This window comes from Perca fluviatilis, chromosome 4, assembly GCF_010015445.1.
Source record: "Perca fluviatilis chromosome 4, GENO_Pfluv_1.0, whole genome shotgun sequence".
Classification (NCBI taxonomy): domain Eukaryota; kingdom Metazoa; phylum Chordata; class Actinopteri; order Perciformes; family Percidae; genus Perca; species Perca fluviatilis.
Window position 1 is genome coordinate 13,553,711 of NC_053115.1, and position 21,522 is coordinate 13,575,232.

The window sequence follows — 21,522 nt, forward strand, 5'->3', positions numbered from 1 at the left end:
ATTTAGAGGTTCTATGTATGTCCTAGTTATCATTGTCATTATTCAACTATGACAAGATAAAATCAGTTTTGCATTCTATCACCCCTTTAACAAAATTGTTGATGATTAATTGAGTAATCAAATTTAGCACTTGTTTTGTTGTACTCATCCGAGCACTGTTATGTTTTTTCTGGTAAAGATGGATCATATATGTATTGTTATTATTATTAAATGATAAGTGTTGACATATTTTGAAGTCTGTTTTAAAACAATACTTAGTTGTCCACATGTTATAGGCTACATTGAAAGCACTGCTGATTGATTTAAAAAGAAATCCCTTTCAAAAGCAGTTTTAATAAATTTATCAGTCAAATAAAATGGGTATCTTCCAAAGTTACTGTTTTCTTACTACCAAATTCTGTCTGTTTCCTTGCTGAGCCGCAGTGCAGGGACAGAAAGAGGGAACTTTGAACTGAAAAAGACTTAACTTTTAATCTGCTTGATTTGTCTAACTCAGACTGCAGATATTAGCTTTGGCTGAACTTTGCAATACATTTTTGCACAGAAATAAATAGTGGATTTTACGAGTTTGCCAGTATAGACAGGAGGAACTAATACATTGACCAACAGTGCTTTCAATGTACATACGGGCATGTGAATATTGTTGTAAGTCAGAAAAAATTTGATCCTTAAAGCATTTAATAAAACTCTATTAATGAGATTGAAATATGTATTAAGTGTGTGAGCAGGCTCGCCAACATAAGTGGGTTATGCAGCTGATCACTGTACAGCTCTGAGGGCCGGGCCCCTCTCAGTTTGTATGCGTGCAGACTTGTGCTGATGCAGCGTCATGAGGGGGAGGCTCTGGGAAACTGAGTCCAAATACAAAGCCCACCCGAAAGGCAATAGCTCACTGGAAGAGCTATGTATTTACTAAACTGACCCCTGATCCTACTTGTCTAGACTGTTACACAACTAAAAAGAGACAGCGTGCAGCATAAATGAAAAGCGTGTGAGGGAGGAAGAGAAGAGTGTTTGTCTCTATGAAAACCTATTTGAATCTTTCAGTACCGGAGTTACGGAAGAATGCAGTTTTGATTCAACATAAGAGTATCTACAATCACTTGAGAGCATGCACATTTTGTTAATCTTGGCTCAGTATACCACTTGGTATATTTTACCTCCAAGTGCTATTGAGTACTAACTACCCAGCTAGAGAGATGGGGGCAAAAAAGCACCTTCACTGCCAAATCAAACACACACCCTGAAAAGAAGAATAAAATGGAGGCCTGGTTTTTATATATTATGGTAGTATTTAATACCATCCTATTGAGGCCTTAAATATTTTCTTGACCTGAAAGCATCTGGTGTCGAGAGGTGTGGTTAGAATTAACAGGGCAGTGTAAAGTACAATGGGACCCACAGAAAAATCAAAGCAAACGCCATACTTCTTAGATGCACACACACAGTTGCACTGGGAGGCAAACAGAGTGTGGTCCTGAGCTCTAGCTATGAAACACGACTGGCAATAAAAGCGTCTGTTCGATAACCGCTCTGAGACAGATAACCCATCCAGGCCTGTTTTGATTGGCTGACAGCCGTGGTCACACAACCAATCCAGTGTTATTAAAGATACTTTCATTCAGCGTTTTCTAACTTTGCTCCAGATGTTTGGCAGGCTGCAGGGCCAGTACGTGTGTGTAGGCGTGCATGCATGTGCAGGGCTAGTGAGAAGGAGCCATACTTTCTCCTCTAAAGTATGTCAAAAGTCAATACCTGCTGCTCTCCTGTGTTATGTCTCGCTCTCTTCCTCCCTCTCTTCATCTCCTCCCTTTCTGTCTCTTTCTTATTGCAGCCTTTTTGCCTTTTGCACAATTCTGTATTTTAACACTCTGAGCTGGCCAAGATGTAGGTCGGTAAGAGAAGGAGATTAGAAAGAGGGGAGGGAAGCTGTGTGCAATGTTTCAGTATTCCCTCTACATCTGTATTGTCCAGGGGATTGTGAGTTGTTGAAAAATTCATACTTTTTGTGAGGTTTTGTGTGTGTGTGTGTGTGTGTGTGTGTGTGTGTGTGTGTGTGTGTGTGTGTGTGTGTGTGTGTGTGTGTGTGTGTGTGTGTGTGTGTGTGTGTGTGTGTGTGTGTGTGTGTGTGAATACAGTACATAGGCGGATCTGGCAAGCAAACAGACAGACAGAGAGAGAGACTGGGAGTCAGGACTGTCTCCAAACAGAGCTTGAGGTTAGGCCCACTCACACAGAAATATATGCATGCAAGAACACGTATGCCACACACACACACACCCACAAAAACAAAACAAGGCCCCTTTGTCTGAAATCAAGAAAGTAAGGGAGAAAGATGGAGTGAGAGAGAGAAAACAAAGTTAAAGAAATGGGTTGCTGCTTGTGCATATTTGGGCCAGGACGATGTATGGGTGTGACTCATAAACGCAATGATTCAGCAGTGGGAGCTAGTTAAAAATAACAGCAAATAAAAAAAGCCAAATGACTGTGGGATTAACATGATGAGACTGGGAAACCTCTGAGTGTGTGTGTGTGTGTGTGTGTGTGTGTGTGTGTGTGTGTGTGTGTGTGTGTGTGTGTGTGTGGCGTTAACACAGCAGCGTTGACCACAGGGGGTCCTGTGACCTCTGTGCTGTGTGTATGTACATGTATGTCTGTCTGTGCAGATGTGTTGGGCCAGTGAGCGAGCATGAGTGAGTCACCATCAGTTGAATGCAGAAGCACACTCCCCCCTATTCACACACCCTCCACCTCTTCCTTCTCTCCTGGCGTCTCTGTTACCCTGTACTTACACACCTCCCTCCCAGACCAGAGATCGGCTGTTCATCTCTCTCTCTCTACTTATCCTCTGCTAGAATGAGTCACCAGAATGACTATGAACTCTGTCTATCTCTACTCCAGCTGCTTTATCCTATTGTCTCCTCTGGTGCAGTTTGTCTGTCTATGTAGGTTAAAGTGCTGGAAGTGTTGAAATGTCTATGCTGTAGACCTGAGATCAAAGTCATAAAATGCAGAAAATTTTTTTCACCGGACCAAATTTGCACTCCCAAATGCATCTTGTGAAACAAGTAAATAACACAGGGAACAAGGATGGATGGATGGACCGTGCGCCCACAAATCTGCCTTTTTGCTAACGATACACAAATGTACATGCATGTGTTTTTTTAATTTTTTATTATTAAGCAAAACCGAGGCAAAGTATCTGGGTGTCCACCCAAATATTTGCTCACTCACACACATTTTGATTTCTTGAAATGTACCGGTAATTGTTTTGTCAATGAGGACATATGCCATTAATGATAAAAATAAAAAGAGTTCAGTTTCACAATATTTGCACAACATTTCGTCATTATCTATTTATCCCAGTCTCCCAGAAACATCTTACCCACTGACTCTCTTCTCGGTTTTTCTTGGGTTGTTTTTAATTATGAGCCAGAAGGGTCAACTACTAAAACTGTAAGAATGGGAATATGATAAATTGCTGCTGTACAATGTTATTTAAAACAGTTTTCAATTATGTTTTCCCCCATTTTATTCTCCAACACTACAGCATTAATTAGGCTTGTTTAGTTGCACCCGCTCACTACACTGAAAAAGTAATGTGAACACCAAGTTCAGTCAGATGCAGAAGACTGCTGCTTCAAAATTAGGTGTGAGCAAGACAAAATTGTGACTCACCTTTGGCTAAAATGAATGGTTTTCTTTCATTTCAAAATTCTTTTTACTTTAAATGAAAAAAAAACACAGAGTTTAACAGAGTACCCTTTGTTAAAATTCAAAACATGTTATAAAAGTCCATTTGATCCTTTTTATTAACTGTAACACTGCTCATACATTTGTCTATATAAGTTATTTATCTGGCTGTGGATGAAACTGATAACTTTGATGGACTACTGAGTGATGTCAGTGGTGCTGCTCCATTTACTGTGTGTTTTTGTGTTATTTGTGTTGCCAGGTTAAAGATACCAAAACCTGCAGGAAAAAATCCCACACCTTATCTGTAACTACCAATAGAAGGCTGTGAAGCCTTCTCCCAGTTGGCAGTTCATACTCACAGAACAATATGATATGCATACAGCATCACAATAAGCAAGCTTTATGCAACAGACACATTTAAAGATGGGTACAATAGGCAGGTCTGATTTCTGATTGTAATTGTGTAATTGAATGACAAAATCTCAGTTAAAGTGATGGTTCAGAGTAATTTCACCCTAGGGTCCTTTGCACCATGACCTCGAGCCAAACACACCCCAAGAAGCTTTTTTCACCTGGGTCGAACATTGGGAGATTTAGCGTAGAGTAGCGTTATCAGCTGAATAGCTTAGCGCAGGGGCTAATGGACCCACGTTTGTATCTTGTAAATGACCCCACTAATAATGCCGAAATTATACCAAACGTCTACACTAGTACATATAGGTTATGTACTCATAAAACGATGGATTGGAAAGTTTGTAAGTACACCGGAAGTTTATGTAAATAAAACTTGCCTGCTGGCTTCTGCTCTCTGCTGTTGTTTTTGCTGCTGTAAGACGAGTGCTTAGGGCTGTCTACAAATTACAACACCAAAAAGAGATGCAACAAAAATATTTTTTAATTTAACTTTTTTTTTTAAGTAAGTGCTGTAGTATAACTAGAAGGAGACAAGTAATAATTGAGGTAAGTTTGGAGACATTACCTTATTTAATCATTATATTAATAAATATTTTTGTTGTATCTCTTTTCGGTGTAGTAATTTGTAGACGGCTCTAAGCACTCGTCTAACTGCAGGTAGCAGCAGCAGCAGCAACAGAGAGCCATCCGAACCATCACTTTAAGTATTAACCTGAATTAGCCTTTAAATAGCAGACCTATTAACCATGAATCAATATACAATACATGCTATATATACATATGTATATATATATGTGTATATATATATATATATATATATATATATATATATATATATATATATGTGTGTATGTGTATGTGTATGTGTATGTGTGTGTGTGTGTGTGTGTGTGTGTGTGTGTGTGTGTATATATGTGATCGAACTATCTCAGCACTCAAAGGGTGGACCAATTGCAAGTTAACTGATGGGTTCGTGCCTGCACATGTTTTGCTTTTTCTATACCAGGAAAAACAGAGCTGTGCATTGGCATTAGTCTTTTTTTTTATCATTTGCCAAGTACATTTCTTTGTTTTTAGGTTTGCATGAAAACATGTAATATGACATTAGCTGACGCAAAACAACAACTTGCCCAATACCCAAAAGTTCTGGAAAAAGTCTTTTAATTTTTTTTTTTTTTTTTTACATTCAAAAACAGTATTTATTCCCTTCAACACAACTGTTGGAAAATCACTTAAATTCCTCTTTTTTTTTGCACGATTTGACTCATTTGTGTGAGTTTCACCTAACAAATGAATGGAAACAGTGTGCAAATATGTCAAGAAGAGGGCTAGGCCTATATTTTCAATAAAAGAGGAAAAGACAGCAGACTTACAAGAACATCCCGACACACAGCAACACTAATCCCTGACCTGAGACGTCAACCAACCACCTTCACATTCACCCATGACCCCTGTGACATCACTACCCACACCGTGTCACCGTTATATAACTGACAGGCGTGTAAAATATGTGTTTAAATGTGACTAACAAAGAGATAGTAAATTCAGAGGAAGACAAGAGAGACTGAAAGAAAATTAAAACGAGAATTTACACAGATGAACAGAGATGGAAAACAGTTTCAGCATAGAGACTGGTCTCTAATTAAAGGCAATGTTACAGTCCTGTTAGATTTCCCACCAACAACACACTGCACACTGCTCCCTTTTGGTGACAAGATAATAACAATAACAGCTCTGCTCAGCATTTCCCTTAGACACCCTTCCATGCCCTCATTCACACATGCATAAAAAGGACTGGTCTTTTATCTGGTTTATGATTTCAGTTAGTGAAAAGGTTTAAAACTGATACAAATAAACATCATAAATGCTACTGTGATCCCGTCAGTGATTAACTACATGTGTCATTGTTTCCCCGGAGTCCAAAAGAGTGGAAGCAGTTAAACATCTGTGAACATGTGTATCTTGCTGTGACTGTGACGTCAAAGACAGCAGTGTGTTCATGACATCACTGACAGGGTGTGTGTGTGTGTGTGTGTGTGTGTGTGTGTGTGTGTGTGTGTGTGTGTGTGTGTGTGTGTGTTTGACTCAGGTCATAACACATACACACTCACATAATGTTAACAGATCTCTCTGCACATTGTTCTCAGACAGCTTATCAAAGGCCCACTGCCAGCCACATACTATAGCTCTGATGTCATCACTGCGAGACAGAGCACACGGGATGAGGAATTTTCTGTTTTTGCTTCTGTGTCCTCACCCTCTTACTCACAAACACATTCACACACACATTCCCAGATGTCACACAGCCATGACCTCACCACAGACCTAAGTCACACAGCTATTTTGTAACGTCTTCACGCTCACAATAACAGAGGAGGGACAGGTGATGATTGATTGATTGGTTGCAGATGACACAGACCATATTTAAACTGCATTCAGGCTGATAGTGGCTTATGAGGTTCACGTAGACCAACTCACACACAACATATAATCATGGGGACGAGCAGACATGCTGCATATTCACCTGAGAAAGGGATAAAGTTTTAAGCTTTCACTGTTTAGTTTGCGGTTCAAGTCCCGTGAACATGTGTGATTGAGTAAGTTGCAGATAGAGGAAGCTGTGGATGAAGGGAGGAGGCACGTGAAGGCAAATGGAAAGCCAGTGAGGACTGGTGTTCATGGTGGTACATTTTGTCCAAGCCTACTGGAGTTGCATAACCCTCACTGCACAGCATATGGAGCTGGGGGGTTTCATAGATTTTATTGGGATGTAAAATAAAGCAGAGAGAGAGGCAGAAAGAAAATCTAATCCAAACCTCTAAGTCCTCCAGCCTGGGCCTGAAATAGACACACACAGCAGACAGGACAGGTAGAGGCACAAACATAAACGAAGACAGCAGACATTCACACACCTACTCAAAACACACAGCATTCACTTATCCATTTCCGGACTGAACTGCTGGTTATTCAGTTACAGCAAACTAGCTATTACCATGAGGCAGGTTTGTGTGTTTGTGCATGTCACCCAAGGCTGGCCCTGGATTCCAGGAAAAATTGCTCTTAGTTTTCTAACACATGCTCACATTTCAGCTTACTCAACTGTCTTCTCACCCTTCTAGTCCTCCTTTCATCCACTTACACCATCCCTCTTTTTCTTTGAATGACATGACGGACAGATTTAGAACACTGTGCTTTGAGGTTAGTGGCCAAGCAACTAAACAACTAAGCTTAGAGCAGGGCTTCTCAAAGTCCAAACCAAGGTCCGGACCAAACGGCAAAAGTCAATCCAGCCCCAGCCCCAAGGAGGGGTTTTATTTTGTGTGGTGTGTAATATATTCTAAATAAATAACAAAATGAAAAATAGGTTACAACTAAAATAATTTTTTTGTTTTTGTTTTTTATCATAGAGAGAGTATAGGCTACCAAATAAAGCTACTGGTATCAGTACAAAAGTTGACCAGGAAAACAGAGTCCTCAACTTGAAAGTACTGTATGTTGCTTAAAAGTTACAAGTGAATTGATTAAATGTTATTTTGTTATTGCCAATCATTTCGGACCTCTGATCTTGAATAAAAATCAGATGCGGACCTTTGAGTAATACATTTGAGAACCCCGGGCTTAGAGTTTTGTGGGTGTTTATTATTGTGAAACTTGGTCTTCTAAGTGAATAAATGACATAGTAGAACTAGTTTGAGAATTACAGTAGGTTGAGATTCTACTTATTTCAAACTGGAGTGAAAGCCAGAAAAATATATGTGGTGGGGTAATAACATAGGCTTTGCTTTAAAGAGTTGGAGCGACTGCACATCAAGCAGAGTGAAAGAGAGTCTCTCTCTCTGGCTGAAAGATAACCGTGGGACTTGTAATATGAGGGCGGGAAATGGGTGGTGCCGATTAGTGATATGACTCTGGAAGGAGAACTTCCAGGTGCGTCACTCCTCGCCAGCAAATTGAGGTGGAGAGCTGCTGATACGCCCAGTGGGGAGTGTAATGATTGGACAGCTGGAGATTTTGGAAAGTAGTTAAATAAAACACACACAATATGAGTCACATTCATCTATCCTACTGCAATTTTCTTATTTCAGTACAACAGCCAACTGCAGTAGCAACTTTATGTTGTACAATGATAAATGGTATTTGAGTGGATTGGTCAAAAAAACATTTTCACAGATTGCAGAATAGAGAGCTTCTGGTTTCTGTTACAGAAGTAAGAAAGCCTGTTGGTTTAGTCTATGTGTCTAGACAGAGATGGTAAGTTTTTTTATATATATATATTTTTGTTTTAATCAACCTCTAACAAACACCATTTCCTATAAGTTCTGAGTTAAAAATGGCAAACTTGACACACTGAAGCCAGTTGAGTGTTGAGCATTCCAAATGAACAGGGAGGGACAAATTGCAGAGATGTATTTTATCAGGCATTTTTGTCATTCTCTTTCTTTTTAAATTTTTCCTTCATTTACACAGGAGAGCAGTAATAGGAAATGAGGAGTGAGAGGGATGGATTACATGTAACAACGGTCCCCCACTGGACTCGAACCAAGGATGTTGCGATAACTTGGTCGCCATCTTAAAACCCCATAGGTCACTAGAACGCCAGCATAGACATTTTTAAACAGCAGAGATTACAGTTAATACGTTGGGAAAATGTTAGTTACATGAATGTGGGTGGTTATCATGGATAAGGGAGGGCTAATCTGGAAACAATGAATGTCCTTTAGTTTTTATGAAAGCTAACACAGTAATTGTTAAAATTCTAATAGCAAGTGCTGTAGTAGATACTGATCTATTGTATCTGTCAAAGAAACACACTTTTTCAGAAAGACAGATTAAAGAAATACTCAATGAGAGACTGCATCAAGTTCCAGACACTAGTGGAACCAGCTAGCCTTAATGTGACAGGACTTCAGCTCTCGGTTGATCAAATTGGAGACTTTTTTGGGGGGTATTTATTTTGTTTTGACTGATACTAAGATGTCCAATGAACCATAAATAAGTAAATTCCACAGTGCCAATCAGACAGAGAATACAATGCAGAAGAAAGAGGGCAAGAGGAGAATATGTGTTTAATTTCAAGTGTGGAGATTTGGGTGCTTCTGTTCAGAAATCAGAAACTTAACCTACTTTGCTGACAATGTAGATATTTCTGTCTGTGTGTAGGATTACATGACCTATTTCTTCAGGGTGTACAAATATATTTGTAAAAGGTCAGGACAATGTGACTCATCAGACCATTGATCGGTAATGGAAACAAAACTCACCAGTCTCTCTGAGTGGGTGTCCCTATGTGTGAATGTGTCTGTGGAAAGGTGCTCTTTACTTACATGTGATACTCTTGCTGGGTGTTGTAAGCTCTGAGTGTGAGACGCTGCTGCTCCACTTGTCTTCACCATCGCCTTGTATCCTTTCTGGGGTGCCATTTAACCTCAATATGAGGGGCTCAGTATAGGTGTGGGCCACATCTAAAAGAGAAAAAAAAAACACAATTAGGGGTGGGAATCACATGGTACCTCAAGATGCGTTAAGATACACAATTAATGGCTCACTAAACCGAAAATATCACGATCAAGCAATTATGTGATAATCAATATATTGCTAGACATTCCCACATCATGATATTTGTCTAACTGTGAATACAAAATAACCGTGAAAAGGTTAAGTGCAGGTTTTCTCTCATGAAGTAGCGACGCTGGGAAGAGGGAAATCTTTTTATTTTATTTATTTATTTATTTATTTATTCGGGACAATGCACATTAATGAACAATCTAACATTTCTGTAAAGACTGTAAATGAGCCAGGTTATAGCATAAATGCTAATTTTCACCTGTAGTCCCGAGGCAGGAAAACAACAACATGCAGATAATACATAGGTGAGAATATGACAATATACAATATCAAACAAGGAACACATTAGCACACATTCAGACAGATTACATTACATCAATAAAATTAGTCAAAGTGATGACATAACTGGGAACTCTTAAGAAACAGTTTAAAGTGCTTTTTAAATGTGCAATAAGTTGGACATTCTCTAATGTTTGTTGGGATGCTGTTCCAAAAGTGACCTCCTCTGATAGACAGAACAGTTTGTCCAAAGGTAGTTTATTATTATTATTATTATTATTATTATTATTATTATTATTATTATTATTATTATTATATTAATTATAATTATTTTATTATTAAAATATAGATATTTGGTGCCAGCGTATCGATTCTCAACAATTCCTATCGAAGGACAACGATATGTTGCTGTATCAATATTTTGCCCCACCCCTACACACAGTTACATATACAATAATATTACAATATTAACAGTTTTCTGTAAGACCACACATTTTTATATTTATGTTAAGTTTATTTTGAAGGTTTTGAGGTTCACGTTCCCAGGTTTCCTAAGTGAGTAGCTGCTTTCCATGTGGCTAATATCAGGTATCAGCAGCAAGCTGCTTTCCCACTTGTAGTAAACTTGTCTACTCCCATGTCATTTACCATCCACTAGCACTTAATTAATTTAAACAGAGTAGTTCTGCTGACTTCAACAAAGCAGAAGATTTTGTCTGTATTTGTGTGTGTCTTGAACTTGCATCTGGAAGCAGTTAAATGCAGCCCCTTGGGACTGTTTAGGGGTCTATGTGCATGCTTATGAAACCTGAAATCTGTGTGGGTCTATGTGTGTGCTGGGATGTCTGTTTGTGTTTGAGATTGGATGTATGTGTGTTTAAATTGAACACATAAGAGGACGTACACATAATATACATACAGTAAATACATGTCTGGGTTTTATGTGTTCACCGGTACCATGCAGTGCTTTAATGAAGCTGTTATTACACACACACACACACACACACACACACACACACACACACACACACACACACACATATATACATACACACCACACAGAGGCCTTCAAAGCAGGGCAGACTAGGGCCTCTGAGAGGTGCAGCCTCATTCCTGGGCAAATGGGAGCCAGCTGGGTTTAACAAACACACACACACACACACACACACACACACACAAACCAAACCGCGTCCTGTGCGTCGACTCAACACTTCCCGGCTATGTTTATTTACTCTATCCACGCTCGCTCACTTCTCTATCTGTCCTCTCTTTCCTGTCCCCTGCCTCTTGCACTCTTCGTCTCCAGTTCACATTCCGTCTCCACTTTTACAAATAAATTCACATATTTGGCATAACTTCATAGATTAATTCCCACTTTTGCAGCTAAACATATATAATGCCTATGCAAAGTTAAGTGTTTTAAAGGAAAGTGAAAGATGTAAAACTAATAGAGGCAGTTTATTTCAATGATAAAGTAAAAACAAAAAAGTGAGGGATGAGATGATTAGTTGATAGAATCCAGTTATCTGGTTCTGATATTGTGTTCATCCAAATATAACTACTGTGTTGGTTATTTGGACTTTGCTTTATTCATGTATGGAGGTCCAGGCAGGACATGACGTTTTAGTATAAATACAAATCAATTCACTAGAGCTGCAAAGATCGATTAGTTGTCAACTATTAAAATAATTGCCTATTAAAACTATTTTGATAATCTATTAATCGGTTTAAGTCATTCTTTATGAAAAAAGAAAACACTCTCTGATTCCAGCTTTTTAAATGTGAATAGTTTCTAGTTTCTTCACTCCTCTATGACAGTAAACTGAATATTTTTGAGTTGTGGACAAAACAAGATGTTTGAGGAAGTCATCTTAGGCTTTGGAAAACACTGATAGACACTTCACCATTTCCTGACATTTTATAGACCAAACAACTAATCGATTAATCGAGAAAATAATCAACAGATTAATTGACAATGAAAATAATCATTAGTTGCAGCCATACAATTCACATGACAGAGCTGTCTTTTAAAATGAAGACAAAATGCCATAACATGCATTTTACTCACAACTACACTTTTAGTTTACTACTATGTGGTGTTTATGTTCTACGTGGTGTTTATGTTCTGCAGAGCAGGAACCTGCTGAAAATCCGTTTTACACTGAGTCAGGCCCGATTGTCTTTAATCTTTTCCTGTTTAATAAATGAAAAATGAAATGAAATGAAATGAAATTGAAGGATGGACCAATTTATTTCCCATTTTACCAAGGTATCACACATATGACACATTTTAGGACTGGGCTATATTTCAATATTATTATTATTATTATTATTATTATTATTATTATTATTATTATTATTATTGTCTCTTCCTCATCAAATGACAATATTATGTGTTATTATACAGTATTGAGATATCATTATGACTCAAATGAATCTGTGAAAACATTTTTATTCTAGAGCTGCAACGATTAGTCGATTAATCGATTAGTAGATCAACAGAAAAAGTAATTCGCTAAAGGATTTTCTTCTTTTGTCAAGCTTTCATCTTGGACTCTGGACAAATTAAATGGACATTTCTCACTGTTTTCTGAATTTTTATAGACCAAACAATGAATGAATAAATAATCTGCAGATTAATCAATGATGTAAATAGTCGTTTTAACACAGAGGGAAATACCATGACATACTAAAAAGATAAAAATCTGCGATTAATCATTGCAACATTTTTCCCATATTGACCACACGTACTTGAAAGTACTAAACAAATTCAGAAAAATACCCATCACAATATTGAGAATCAGTGTTTTATTAACTGATGACAGCTACATATTTTGTTCACTTATTGTAACAATGACTAACTTCCAGTAAGTCGTGTCTGACTAAGTTAAAGATGCTGATAAAGTGTGTTTGGTACTGTGCACTGTTTATGCTAATGTTTGTGATGTTGTATTGTTGAAGCAGGATGACTGCAAGATTCCCAAGATGCAGAGTCCCACGCACCCTTAGGGCCTGTTTTGACCTGGTTTTAACATCTGTCCTGAGTGATCCGATCACAAGTGGGTTTCCACCTGGCAGTAGAATGTGTCAAGACCACTTGTGATCAGATCTCACTTCCCTGCTCTATATGCAAATAAACACGTACATTATGGCTGTTTGTGTGTGGGGATGCAACGATTATAGATTTTGTTGGTATGATTATAGTCAGAAAAATCATCAAGGTTTCACGATTATCACAATTGTTATGCATTCATTAATTTCACTACTAATGTATTAAATCACATGGACACTTGTGATTTTAATGTGTTATTTATTGCTGCCTTTTGAAACAGAAATAACACAGCAACAGTTTTGAATGTTTTGAAAATGAATATATGATCAATCATCAACCTTTTTATTTAAATTAAGAAGAGACTAGAAGTGAATCAGTCACACAACAAACAAAGGCCAAGTCGGCAACAACAGTGCTGTCCTTAAGAAGAAGTTGGCCCTTTTTGGGCTTGAAACGGCCCTGCTAGTTGGAGTGTTTAAAAGTTGGAGAAGCTGCTAGACAAGATGCACCTGTCACAGGGAGATTCGCAGCATGTTGCCAAGGAATAAATGTGATGGAGAGATCTCTTTGCAGCCTTATGTCACACAGGGGATGAAAAGGAGTAAGTAAGTAACGTTGAGTGGTAACGTCAGTGCCATGATTGAGCTGTTGCGGTGTTTTGACTCGTACGAACGTAACACTATCGTCAGCTCGCTGACTGTAAATGCAAACATTGGCTTCTGTCAGTACGTGTCCATATATGAGTTGTTTTCACGGATGGGATCGCCCCGCTTCCCAGGATTGCACGCTAGTGGGTTTGCCACTAGTTTCTCTTCAATGACAACTGACAAGCAAAGAAAACAGTATACACCCTCCTACAACCGCAATGGCTATCGTTGATTGGATGATGGCATCACACGGGGACTGGCTGCTCCCCGATTTCAAAACCGTCCGTAATTTCAATTTCAATTTTTTTTGTAAGGGACAGTGTGCAATTTAAACATAAATGTAATCATTGAATGCATTGCACCAGAGTTAGCCTTAGGCTAATTTGCATCTGTAGTCCCATCTGTAACGGCAGCTCTTTCGGAATACCATCTCTTATTTTACGAAAATAGTTCACCGAAACGTGTTTCTGAAAACATTTTGAGCGAGAAATAGGCTATGCAGTTGCTGAATCTGTCTTTATTTCAGATCTACAAAGGTCAGTTTAAAAGATTTTCGTCAGCTTTTGAGAGGCGCAGAGCCAGCCGCTCATCATTTGCATGAAGTTGGCTGGATTCAACTTTATGCAAATTAGGTCAAAACGGGGCCTCTGTCTGAAGGAACACAGCTTTATTTTCTTAGATAACAAAGTATATCAAAGTTACTGGTATGACATTGAATCGTTTGGTTATGTAAGGTGGTCAAACATTGATGAAGAGGAACAGTGTTTCAAGCATTGGAGGATTTGTGTAAGCCTTCGTGTGTGTGTGTGTGTGTGTGTGTGTGTGTGTGTGTGTGTGTGTGTGTGTGTGTGTGTGTGTGTGTGTGTGTGTGTGTGTGTGTTCCTTCTCTTCCGTTCTATTAGACGGTGGTACACAAACCCCACACACATACCTGTGTGTGTGTGTGTGTGTGTGTGTGCGCACACACACACACACGTCCACACGTACACACACATACACTACTGCACTTGTCTGCCGTATTAACAATATATACTCCAATGGTACCTTCCTATATCTAGTACCAGCTCTCTCTAACACATTTGCTTGCCTCTTGCATGTGGAAGCTATTGCTAAGGCCCATGCTGTATCCATTAGTCTCAATCAGCAAGCTTCAGATATGAAAGCCTCTAGTGAGAGCTGTTGCCCCCAACAATGCCAAATGTCTAGTTTAGAGATATGTGTGCCTATTATAGGCTGCATATGTCACTGGCAAGCAGTGTATATGTCTATCTATCATTACATCCATTCACCCATCCATCCTTACTTTACTTTCTTGTAATTACTTTAGAGAACACTCTGTTCAAAAGATTTTAAGTAAATTATGCAAAGCATATGTTACTCTGTCTATATCTGTCCATAGGCCCAGCCAGCCACACATACATGTAGTCATGTATTTTTGATTATCTGTTAAATATCATCTTAAATAATCCTATAATCAGTTATCAATTAGCTCATCAAAATCCATCAGTTACCTATAATCGTCCATTGTTCGATGCAGCTGGTACCCATTTATCAAAAATATATTTGAGGATGAATAATAAAAAAGTAATATTTCACCATGTGCTGGCAGGCAACAACTGATTTTAATGACTGTAGTCAGTTGGCAGGTTTTTGAAAATATTTAGATCAGTAATATAATTCAAACAAAAAGCGCTTTAGGTGGCATTTATCGGGTTATACTAATCCTCTTTCTCATGTTGTTTTGGTCCCTTTCTGTGGAAGCTGCTTTTGGGGGCAATTATGTCATTATCAAAGCCACACGAGAGCTCTGCGTAAGCAAATTACGGGAGGAAAGGAAAGGACGGTCTTCTTCAGTGTAAGATTCATGACTCCACAACAAATAATTTGAAGAAGAATCGATTACTATTATATCTGAGAAATATAGATTTATCTAAACTAGCCAGCCAACAGATGACAAAAGTAGTAGTAGTGGTATTAGTAGGAGTAGGAGTAGGAGTAGTAGTAAGGATAACAGAGTATTGCTGCCCTTGTTGGAAAAATAATTTTAAAGATATGCAATAAATATGTACATCAATTATCTGAATATCTGTTCAACACTTGCACATTCCTCCTGAGTATGTGTTCAATCATCTGGTCAGCCTAACCACTTCATACGTCAGTATAGTAGTCTGTTATGTATTCTCTTTTAGACTCTGTTGCCAATGAGAGTCCTATGGGTTAAAAGTGTGTAGGTCTTGTGACTCAGTCAAAGCCTTTCCTCTGTAAACGTTCAAAACCACGATTGTTGGAGCAAAAGCACATCCCCACCGAACCCCTAGTGCCATCCAAGCAGGCCTTCAACCAATTGTGTGTTGGCATCAGCATCAAACCACCAAACCGCTCGACCTCAGAGCCATTTCTGAGATCTGAGAAAGATGAGCCTCTAATTCAAATCAGACTAGAGCAATCAAGAGCCGCTGAGGAGATCTGGCTGTGTGTTTACACGTGTGGGTGAGTATGTGTATTTGTTTGTGCATGCTTGACTGTGTGTGTGTGTGTGTGTGTGTGTGTTCGGTGTGTGTGTGTGTGTGTGTGTTCATGTGTGTGTGTTCATGTTTGTAATTTGGTGTGTACACGTGTCATGGGCCCTGAAAGGGTGATCCAGAGGAATATCAGTCCCCTAGTAAACAAACAAAAACATATGGATCACATAAGGCAATGGTTAGCATGAACACAACACAAACGCACACATGCACACACAGATCCAGGCGATGGGAGCTGGCAAATGATGTGACACATCCTGGATCACCTCAAGGGGACTGCAACCTGCTGTTCCTCTGAGTATTATCTCTGAGGGGGGAGTGCTCAGTTGAGTTTACCTGCTGTCTTTTAAACTACCTGAACCCTGTTTCTATAGCTTTACTAGTACTTCTTTAGAGGCACAGAATTCTAATGTGCATACGAAATTAGGTCTCTTAGGTGTGTACAACCCTTCGGCAAAGACATACAGTACATATGCACCCTACCCACCACAAACGGGAGCAAACAGGCATCCAAAATCCACCAGATAAGTTAAAACTTTAATCATTTAGCGCAAATGTTAAGCTGCAACTCTGTTTAATGTTGTCAAATAGAGCTCGGCGATATGGAGAAAATCAAACGTTACAATATTTTTGACCAAATACCACGATATTGATATTGCGGCGATATTGCAGGGTTGATCGTTGTAAATTGAATATGTTTAGGTTTTGGACTGTTGATTGGGCCAAACAAGCAATTTGAAGGCTCAGGGAAATTGTGATGGGCATTTTAACAACATGTTGAGATAAGAAAAGACGAGATAAGGTCAATCAATTATATGTTATATATAATATGTGCAGTATGTGTAATATTGCACACTATACAGAAATGAAACAAATATAAGGTATAGACAATAGAATGGAAGACGATACTATGATAAAGCATATCATATAAAATAAAATATTAAAGCACAACCGCAATCTATTAGTAATAGTATTGTAGTGAATCAGTGATATAAGTAATATAATGCAATTTAAAATAAAATGTCTAACTACTGTTTTAAAATCATTTTTACAACTCTATATTTTTACTTTTCTTTGACATTTAATAGACTAATTAATTTATCCTGTAATCGTAAAAACAATTAGCAGTTTGATCAATAATACAAATAGTCGTTACAGTTGGAGACCTACTTGAAAGTGCACTTTTCAGGCACACACAGACAAAAATGTTCGCACACATGCCCATTGCACACCCTGCTGACTCGTCTCTAAAACATAAAGATAGAAATAAGCACACAAGAAGTTGGGTCCAAACCAGGTTAATAATAGCCAGACATATTCTTCTAAGAGTATGGAGGTGGCTAGAGTGGCAGCATTTGAAAAAATGTCATACAAACAGTTTGCTAGATTGAGTTTTTACACAAAAAAAAGGGGAAAGTAGCTGAGATTTCTGCAGGGGTCCTAGGAGGCTAGGATGTATTGTGGAAAGAGGTATTTTGTTGTCTATTTTGTTGGTATTTCTTTGTATTTAATATTATGTGTGTATATATATATATATATATAATTTCATCTGGTCAAGGAAGAGAGAAGGGGAAAAACCAAATTGAAAGATGAAATTATATATATATATATATAATTTCATCTGGTCAAGGAAGAGAGAAGGGGAAAAACCAAATTGTGTAGCGGTGATGGCGGGTGTGGGGGTCAGGCGGGGAGGTGATGTATGAATGTTGTATGTTTTGTTTGTGTTTTGTTTGTTTTAAATAAATAAAGAATAAAAATATTTATCCTAAAAAAAAGATAAGGATAAGAGTTGAGAGAATTGGAAAGACGATACAATGAGATGAGGTGAAGAGCAACCAAGCAGAATAATGTTCAGCAGAGTGGAGTTAGTGGAGAGGACGCAGTAGCAGCTCTATGGCAAGCAGTAATGACTGGAACTGATTGAAACCACACACAACCGCTGGGGTTCTGACCATGACGAAGGGAAATACAAAGAAAACACATAACTACAGAAACCTTTTTTTTAAATCTGTATCCCACAACAAATACACAAAAAACCATACATGCACACACACAAGGAAAAGGAAAGAAGAGGCAATTGTTTAGCTGCAATCCAGCCAAAAGCACACACAGAAACACATTCCCACAAACACACACACATTGCACACAGGGTCTGTGAGAGTGCAACACTGGAATATGTCCAAAATCAGAGATTATAGCTGCTGAGAGAATGAAGCAGTGTAAGCTCATTAAAGACAAAAACTGTCTGCTGTTGAACAGGCTTAAGGGGAATTTAATTGTGTTACTTTGTCTCTGAGATTCCTCTGGTTCCTGGGAAAGTACAGCTGCTTTGCTAACTGAGTGCTATACTGCTGCATTTAACACAAAGGAGCCTGAAACAGTGACACCACCATCAGATATACAAACACACACTATACTGTGCAACATATGGAAACTATGGACAGTCTAACGGTCATTCTGACAGGATAAGCTGAATTCAGTAGTTCACATTCAGGAAGAGCGTCAATCTCAAGCTACGGTGGCAAATGTACTATATATACCCCGCTCTAATGCACACAATGACAAGCCGATATTATAGGCCGATATGGAGTTATTATAGATATAAATATTGATATATTGTTGACCTAATGCATCAATATCAGCCTAAAAAAAACAGTCGGTCTCTACATAACAACTCTGCCACAACTGTAGACTTGAAACTGGAAGAGACAACAGCGACACACTTAAAGGGGTAACCATCAGATCTGTCACTGTAACGGTAACTGTACAGTAACAGGGCCCCCGCTCAAGTGTCTCAACAAGACAGACAGTTTGCTGGGTAGCTAGAACTATCATGCTGACACTAACTGTCAACAGTATATGACATGGGTTATGAGGATTTGGAGACGCTACTCAAGTCAGGAGTCGGTGAGAGAAAGAGAGAGAGTGGGAGTGCAGGCCACCAGAGCAGCAGCAGTTTCTCAAATGTTTGCGAGGTGGTGAAGAAGAAAAAAAGCATGCTCATTTTCGTAGTTCAAATATGCTGTAAAAACGCCTCAAATTGCTCCTAGTTTATTTCAATCTCTGTGAGAAACCAAATTAGACACACAAGCCTCAACAAACCTCAGTGACTAAAAAGGGACAAGAAGGCAAATAGCTGCATCTGCACGCTGGAGCGCAGAGAGGGAAAATAAATGTAGTTTAGACTGTAATGTAGACAGAGGCATTTTATTATGTTTTATTGTATACATTATAATAAAGCACCAGGATAAACAAAGAGACACCTGTAAAAACAGGTTAGGGTGGCAAAAATATCGACGGTACTAAAAGATTTGATGAAAATATCTAATAGCATTTTCTTTAGACCAATATTTTTGGACAACTGAGGTTGTGATTTTTTTGTTTTATACTTTGTTTAATGTATCATGTGCTCTATAAATGAGTGGCTTTACTCTTTATCTGCCTGTGTCAAGTGTGATCCTGTGTGGGATACCGTATATGTGTATATATATATGTTCTATGTCTTTTTTTTGTATCTTTGTTGATGTCCTGTCATGAGCACACTGAAGCAAATCCCTAGCAACCGAGTTGTATGGCAATAAAGTATTGAATCTTTTGTCTTTGTTTTAATGAGCTCACTAAGACAAATTCCAATCTGTCATGTTGATATGGCAATAAAGTATTGAATCTTAACTTGAGCTTGACAGACTGAAAGAACAAGATGCTCCACAGCCCCAAATCCTGGAGGTCCCGATTCAGAGATTTTGAAATCAAAAATCAAAAACAATCTGAAGTGCTCAGACGTTTGACGGAGATTCTAACAAATGTTTACTTTCTGCCAGCTGTCAGTCTTTAAACTTGATTACTTACAGGCAAACTGCAAGCTACCTGACTGAAATCGATGTGATGGGGTCAGCTAATACTAAACTGTTTATTTAATGAAAGACTAACGACTATGTTGGTCTTTCTAAGCAGTAAATAACACATCAAATAATACAGATTGGCATTTCTTTTTTGACTAAAGCATCTTTAGGTGTGCGTATAAAGTATAGACCAGGTTCCCAGAGATCATAATAACCAAACAACAGCCAAAATATTCATTTTGCTTTAAATTAAACATTAAATAGCTACAGCTGACTACATATGCTGGAATCAGCTGTCTTATAGTTGTAAAACATCAACAAGCTCCAAATAAAACTTTAACCTCCTATAGGTTAAGATACTGATAATAATTCAAGTTATAGTTAGACTCATACCTCTAGTGATTGGAAAATGACTCTCTTTGCAACATAAAAACTAATTATTTTTGAGCCCTAATACAGAGAGTCACAGAAAGAAAGATAAATAGAGACAAAGGAGAGGAAGTAGGCAAAAAAAGACAGGGAGAGAAAAAATAGAGTGAGAGAGATGCCAGTGGTGAAAGAGAAGGAGGGAATCAGCATGTGGTGGTACAGTAAGTGGCTCCTATATACACTCACAACAGCGAGAAGCACACATCTGTCAACACACACACACAAACACACACACACAGACACACACACACCACTGTTTTGTGTTATTGTAACGACTGAGCAGAGCTTTATTGACTTACAGCAGAAAAGACTACGATCCAAATATGGGATGACGAGAGCGCTAAAACTCTCTCCGAGCTCATCTGGTGCTTTGTGATTGGCTGGCTCCCACGCTGATGCTGCTGGGTTATTGTCATAATTAAACTATGGCCTCAAAATAAGCACAGAAATGAATCAGCACCCCTGACTGAACAGAATTATTCAGAGCCATTATTTGTTGTATACGATTGCATTTGATTGCACAGATGGTCATATGTGTCCTTCCCCATTGTGACAGGTAAGCATTAGAGTTTAGATTCTCGGCCCGAGCCCGACCAGTGGACCGCCACTATCCTCGGGCCGGGCCGGGCCTGACCCTTTTTTTTTTTTTAAAGCCTAATTGGGTGGGGAGAAAGCTATGCCATAATCAGAAATATTATATAGGCTATATAAAAATAACAAATGTGTACAAAAGTTAGGCTGCAGTTACAAAATGCAACCCCCTACTCGCACGCATCACACCGGGCCTGCTGTGCTGAATAAACAAACAGCGCAGTTTACATGCTTTGTCGTTGTTGCATTATTCTAAACAGATTTCTGCATTTCAAACAACTCAGAATTGTAGTTGAGAACGTCAGTTTAACAACACGGGCCACGTGTTAAAAAAGTTTCGGTTTAAATCGGGCTCGGGCTCATAATTACAGTTAATGTGTCGGGCCGGGCCGGACTCGGACACAATGTGCTCGGGCTGAGTCGGGCTTGATTTTTTGGGCCGATCTAAGCTCTAGTAAGCATCTACTGTGCACACAACACAA

At 38.7% G+C, this 21,522-nt stretch overlaps 1 protein-coding gene across 1 annotated transcript in view; it reads right to left on the reverse strand.

Moving 5' to 3' along the window:
* Positions 1-21,522, reverse strand: part of mdfi (MyoD family inhibitor) — a 33,427-nt gene that overhangs the window by 6,444 nt on the left and 5,461 nt on the right. The window contains exon 3 of the mRNA XM_039799112.1: positions 9,435-9,572. Coding sequence (XP_039655046.1) covers positions 9,435-9,572 — 138 coding nt within the window. The remainder of the gene's footprint in view (positions 1-9,434; positions 9,573-21,522) is intronic.